At 58.0% G+C, this 6,882-nt stretch overlaps 1 protein-coding gene across 1 annotated transcript; it reads right to left on the bottom strand.

Annotated features, from left to right (window-relative positions):
- Positions 1-603: 603 nt before the first annotated feature.
- LOC133343227 (homeobox protein Nkx-3.2-like) lies at positions 604-6,415 on the bottom strand. The gene is given in 3 exon segments (XM_061552665.1): positions 604-2,554; positions 5,615-5,753; positions 5,755-6,415. Coding segments are annotated over 3 exon segments (1,191 nt in total). The 5' UTR covers positions 6,133-6,415; the 3' UTR covers positions 604-1,880.
- Positions 6,416-6,882: the final 467 nt, after the last annotated feature.

The raw sequence follows: 6,882 nt of genomic DNA, 5'->3' as shown, positions 1-6,882 counted from the left end.
CCGATTCAGGTCAATCACCAATACAGGTCAATCACCAATACAGGTCAATCACCGATTCAGGTCAATCACCGATTCAGGTCAATCACCAATACAGGTCAATCACCGATTCAGGTCAATCACCGATTCAGGTCAATCACCGATTCAGGTCAATCACCGATTCAGGTCAATCACCAATACAGGTCAATCACCAATACAGGTCAATCACCGATTCAGGTCAATCACCGATTCAGGTCAATCACCAATACAGGTCAATCACCGATTCAGGTCAATCACCGATTCAGGTCAATCACCGATTCAGGTCAATCACCAATACAGGTCAATCACCGATTCAGGTCAACCATCGATTCAGATCACTCACTGATTCAGGCCACTCACTGATTCAGGCCAATCATCGATACAGATCACTCACTGATTCAGGCCACTCACTGATTCAGGCCACTCACTGATTCAGGCCACTCACCGATGCAGGCCACACACTGATGCAGGCCACACACTGATGCAGGCCACACACTGATGCAGGCCACACACTGATGCAGGCCACACACTGATGCAGGCCACACACTGATGCAGGCCACACACTGATGCAGGCCACACACTGATGCAGGCCACACACTGATGCAGGCCACACACTGATGCAGGCCACACACAGCCCCCGTGCTGCAGCACAGAACGAGACTGCTGCAAAGCGCGGCGACGTGGCTGACGCGATGTGGAAATGTTCGGAACCTCGCCGTTATTCCTACCGGCGCCCTATACACATTACGTATATATTACAGTTTTTTTATATATATACCATAACGTGCTTTTCGATTTAAGCACGAATCAAATATGTACACACGAGCGCGGGTGAAGTCCGCGTCCTACAGAGCACGGCGCGTGAGACGCGCGGTCGCGCTGCGGCCGCAGCGCCGCGAGAGTTTGCCGAGTCCGCGAGCCCCGCTGCGCATCCCCATCGCGCTCGCCGCCTCGTCGGTTTCCGACAGACAGGGATCCTGAGCCGTCTCACCGTCATCCGCGTGCACGCTCAACGCGTCTATGTGTTGCCCTGATCTTGGACGGGAGACTTAAAAAAAAAGATGCGTGTATGTGTATACAGTGCTGTATCCGTTTGCATGGATATCCGGAGAGCGTTGTTTGTTATCTCAGCGAACGGTATTTGCGGCGGTGCAGGAGATAGCGCGCTGCGCTGTGAACCTGCACCCCTGAGTCCGGTTCTGGTCCACGGTGAGCGATATCAGCGCCGGTTCTAGACAAAAGCACACTGACCAGCGTGGCGAAGTATGGTCAAACAACCACCCGTGTCCGACACAGCAGGCGGGGTGGGAGAGGCCTTCATCCAGCACGAGGTTGATTAAGGATTGGACATTGTTTTGAATTCAGCAGCATTGGTTAAAGCAAGTTTGACTGCTGGTGAGACACCAAATGTCGACGTCGATCCCGGCGTTTGTTCCAATTGAACCCCCGTGACATGATGCACGCCGCCCAGCACTGGGCCGCGTGGCTTCAGGAATGCGTAAGAGAGATGCTCTATTTCGTGATGTTGTGGGACGACTATGGGTAGGAGGCGTATTGTCCGCTCGTTTAATTGTTTATTTGAGGACACCGGAGACGCGATGAGTCAGCGCATTACCCGCAACACCAGAACACGAAGCACGCACCTGGAGCGAGGCTGCCGTTCCGAGCAGAATCTCAACACCGAGTCCCAGCGTCCATCAGCAACCGCGACAAACCTCCGCTCTGAGCAGTGCGGGGAGGAAGGGGGGGGGGAGGACTCGGGGATTCAGGGTGGCTCACGCCCGCGAGCGCTCACGATGTTTTTTGTTTCTTTCGACGCCAGTGACCGGGAGGTGTCCGCGATTGCGCCGAGGCGGCGTCGCGCTTCACGGCGACGGCTGACGGCGCAAGAGCGCGGGCTGCAGAAGGGAGGCCGGCCACGCGGGCTGCAGCGCGTACGGCGCGGGGAAGTAACGCAGAGTCTGGTAGAGCGCCAGCGAGGGCGGGAAGGCGAGAGTCTCCGCCGCGCCGTAGTGGTGCTGGTGGTGCTGGTGGTGCTGCTGCTGCTGCAGCCTCTGGTCGTCTCGCACCAGCACCTTCACCGCCACCTTCTTGGCGCTACCGCCTCCTCCACCGGCACCTCCACCACCTCCACCACCTCCTCCGGCGTGAAGCTCGGCCGCGCCCGCGGGCCCCAGGCCCAGCTGCCGCCGCTTGGTCTTGTAGCGTCGGTTCTGGAACCAGATCTTCACCTGCGTCTCCGTGAGCTTGAGCGCCGCGGCCAGGTCGGCCCGCTCGGGGCCCGACAGGTAGCGCTGCTGGTTGAAGCGCCGCTCCAACTCGAACACCTGCGCGTGCGAGAAGGCGGCGCGGGAGCGCTTCTTGCGCGGCTTCGCTTGCGGCGTGAGCAGCGGCATATCCGCGGGGGGCCGCGTGCCCGCGCTGCCCCCCAGCACCACGGCGGCCCCCTCAGCCAGCGGCGGCTCCGCGCCCGGGCTGAGTCTGTCCCCGGAGGCGGGGCCGGCGTCGTCGTCCTCGTCCATGGAGCCGCAGAGTCGCTCTGCAGGGACGCGCACAGCGGAGCCGGGACAACGACTTTTAACAGAGGAGCCAGTGCATTGATCCTTGGTAGAGGAGCCAGAGCATTGTGCCTTAACAGAGGAGCTCGTGCTCTCAAGGGAGAGACGAGTCGTAATTAGGGGAGTGTTTTGCAGACAGCGACACTCGTTGTTACAAAGAGCCAGACTTGAGTAAAGTGTCGCGCCTCCAGTGGTGATCGTGGCGGCGCAGTAACAACGCGCCCGAACACAACGCCGCGGGGACACTGCCGCAGCGGGGACATCGCTCGCCACGGCGACTTGACGGCGGGGCCTCCACCCGAGTCCACTTAGGCGCTGGCCGGACGCGTCAAGCGTGACGCCGACGCCACCCAACTCCTCCGCAACGATGTATTTTTTTAAAGACGCAATTTCCACGTGATTGATCTAATTGAAGGATAAATAATGCACGTCTCGCTCGAACAATGCTGGTAATGCTAGATGACTGCAAGGGGACCTACGCTCATTACCGACTGTCAACCACGCGATCCGCAATAGCGTTAACGCGACCGTGAGTGTTTTCCGCGGTGTAGGTCTCGCTCAAATATGCAAAGACAAAGATCCCCCGTATAGGCTCGGGAGACGGTTGGAGGCAAGTGTTGTGAGCGAGCGCTTGTACAGGCCAGGAGGGCACGCGAGGGGGTGGGTGGCCATCACCCCCCCCCCCCCCCCCCCGACTTTCAATTTTTACGTTTGAACGCCGCACCAGGCACAAATTTAAGGCCGAGTCGACCTAGAGGAGGCTCAAGAGCTGTTCAAATATACGCCACTGTTATTGGTCGTGAGCGGGAATCGAACTCGTGTCACCGGGTTCGTAGCGCGATGCGCTAACCACTGCCCTCCATATACGCATCTACTCACGTTATTTAAACGCATATATGCCGATGCAATACACACGCACAAATATTGTCATTCGTAAATATACGTAAACACTTACACATGTGTACTCGCATACATAACTTATACCCACGAACACAATTACTCACGTGAGAAGAGATCATGACCACCCCACCATATACAGCCTATATATAATCGATATATACATCGAATGTTGGACAAAGTGTTGTTATAGCGCCACGCCCGACCGCCTTTGTCTCCTAATTCTGCTCTGTACACACCGCATGAAGTACTAATTTATGGATGAGCCGACTTAGGGGGGGGGGGTCCAGGATCAGGACAGATCACACTCGCCACTGATGTTCGCCGTGGGCAGGAGTCGAATCAGGTTGCCTCGTTCCGAGTGCACAATGCGATACTCACACAAAGACAAACACCCCCGTGTAGCCTACACAGACTGCTGGGGCAAGTGCTGTTAGCGGGTTCGTAACGCAGTGCGCTAAGCACTACACTACCGCCGTCACACACACAACGCTCATAGACACACGTATTCGTATAAACATATACATATATCCTCATATACATACTCACACATACAAATGCACAGATCACCGTATGGCCTCTATAGACTGTTGGGGTAAGTGCCCTTAGCGAGCACCTATGAAGCGCTGTGGTGGTGCTTCGCGCACTGCGCTACGAAGCCGGCGGCTCGAGTTCGATTCCCGCTCGCTCACGGCCAGTACACACATAGTGGACGGTACTCAAACACGCACACACATACATGTACTTGTCAGAATGTGTATTATACTGGAGGAATCGCCAAACAATACAAAACACCATAGGAGTGCAAAGGAACGGTATTTTAATTTGCGTGCACATACACACACATCGTCATTCACGTAAACTCACACACACACACACTTACATACAGATACCCAGGTGGCGTAAATGTCATTGATGATCTGACTGCGTTTGTGCCACTCTCTACTCCGGTTTTCGTTTTGAATGAAGCGGAAAATCTTAATCGGAACAGATTTAGAAAGTCTCAGCCAACGCCCGCGACTCATTCTACCGACCCATTGCACGAATTATCGGGACCGAATAACCCGCGTCGACGATTCTACTTTGTTTAACCCACATTTACGCATTTGTATATATTTGTATATATTCATTTCAGGCTGTTATTGGTCGTGAGCGGGAATCGAACTCAGGTGGTCGGGTTCCTAGCTAGCACTCCCCGTATACATGCACAGTGTACTCATTGCTTCCGAACTGCTGTTTGTGTTTAGTTTGTTGTCCTTTCCCCGCACCTTCTAAAAGCACCGTTGGCTACGTACGGTGCGAAAGAGGTTCAACAAGACACACGTAGACACGCAAGCTAAACATACAACACCCATTCACGCGCACTGAAGTGCGCACACACCGGCACGCATCCGTGAACACGCACACTCGCACAAACACAAAGATCCCCCGTATAGGCTTGACAGACTGTTGGGGCAAGTGCTGTTAGCGAGTAGCACCTGTGGACCCATACACCTACATTAAAGCACGCACACTCCACGACAATCATTGACACACTCACACCCATCGCCGCACATGTGCATGCACACCCCACCATACACATACACAGGAACGAACACAGGAAGACATTTATACTCACACTGACACATGTACACGCCAGCATATACACACGCAGGCACACAGTAACAAAGAACCCCTCCGTATAGCCTTGACATACTGTTGGGGCAAGGATGTTGTGGCGTGGCTAGAACCACGCCCGGCCGACACACAGGCATACACAAAGACAAAGATCCCCCGTATAGCCTGAACAGACTGTTGGGGTAAGTGCTGTTCGCGAGCACCTATGAAGGCCAGAACGGTACACGAGGGGTGGGTGGCCAGCACCACGCCTGGCCGCCTTTGTCTCCCCAGTGGCGATGTTTACTGCACACCGCACCAGCTACTCATTTGAGGCTGAGTCGACCTAGGGGAGGCCCAGGACCGGTTCCGATAATCATCACTGATGTTGGCCGTGAGTGAGGAATCGAACTCTGGTCGCCAGGTTCGTAGCGCAGCGCGCTAACCGCTGCACCACCGCTCCCCACACACGTACGCACATTCCCCGGTAAAATACACACAGACACACTCACGTCGCCGTCACGGCAGCCGGCTCCCGGCAGTCTTACCGCTGTCGCAGAACTCGGCGGCCGCCGCCGCCGCGATGTCCTCTGCGATGCAGCTCGCGCTGCAGCCGCTGCCCGCGCGCGCTCTCTCGTCCCCGTCGTGGCTCTCGGGGGAGCTGAGCCCCCCGCGTCCCTCGCTCTCCTCCGTCCGCCGAGGGGCTGAGCCGCGCGAAGCCGCAGGGGGAGCGCAGCGGCGCGGCGATTGCGGGGAGCCCGAGCGGGGAGCGGCGCGCGCCCCTCGCCGGGGGCAGCAGCAGCAGCGGCGGCGGCAGCTGCTGCTGCTGCCCCCGCCGCTGCTGCTGCTGCTGGGCGAGGCAGCGCCCCGCGGGAGGCGCCAGCCCGATCCCGCCTGCCCCGGCGCCGCCACCGTCCTGCAGGTGCTGCATGAACGCCCTGCCCGCCAGCATGGCGTGCACCCTGTCGCTGGGTCCGGGCCCGCGCGCGTCGTCCTTGCGAGTGAGGATGTCCTGGATGGAGAAGGGCGTCAGAGCGCTGCCCTGCGAGGCCATCTTCGAGGACATCGCGCGGCGCGAATCCTCGGGAGCGAGCGGCGAGCCGAGAGCGGGGAGCGGAGAGCCCAGCGAGAGGGGCACCTCCGCCCCGCAGCTTCCCGAGAGTCGAGAGCCTCCCTCGGGCAGCTCCTAAGAGGTTGGCTCCACGCGGAGCTCACGGCAAGGCATCGCACCCTCCCACTGGGAGGAGGAAGAGGAGGTGGGGGTCACGGGCCCGTGGCTGCCACAGCGCGCTCCCGAAGGCCCTGGAGTAGGGGGGTCATAGGGCCGAGAGGCCGAGAAGAGTGGTCGGGAGGAGTGGTGGCGAGGAAGAGTCCCAGGCGAGCGCAGAGCGGGGCCGCGGTTTTGAGGCGCGGGCAGCCGTCATCCATCACCCGGCGCCCTCCATTGGCTCCCCCCAGCCATGACGTCGGCCCATATATTTAGTTATTTAGTGTTTCCAGTGTGAGTGCGTGGTGTGGGGCATTGTGCCGCTTGATCTTCGCGCTGGGTCCCGAGAAGGAGCGCGCGCCCCGTGGGGAGGAGGGGGGGGGGGTGCTGAATCCATAGCCACGCGCTTGCGAGGAGCCTGGGACTTCACAGCGCAAAGGGTGACACACACGCGCGTTGATGTGATCGTCCGGGTCGCAACGCGCTCGCACAGTCGCCCAATGCTTTGCTCGTGTCGAGTCGATATTTTATATGTGAGGCGCAAACTCGCCCCGTTTGGTGTCAATGTTTCATATTTCGTTCTCAATGTCTCGACTGCCCCTCTCCTGC

The sequence above is a fragment of the Lethenteron reissneri genome, chromosome 17, assembly GCF_015708825.2.
Source record: "Lethenteron reissneri isolate LAM-NWPU_2019-01 chromosome 17, ASM1570882v1, whole genome shotgun sequence".
NCBI classification, from domain to species: Eukaryota; Metazoa; Chordata; class Hyperoartia; order Petromyzontiformes; family Petromyzontidae; genus Lethenteron; species Lethenteron reissneri.
The sequence above is the reverse complement of the archived record's forward strand: the minus strand, read 5'-3'. Positions and strand labels throughout refer to the sequence as shown.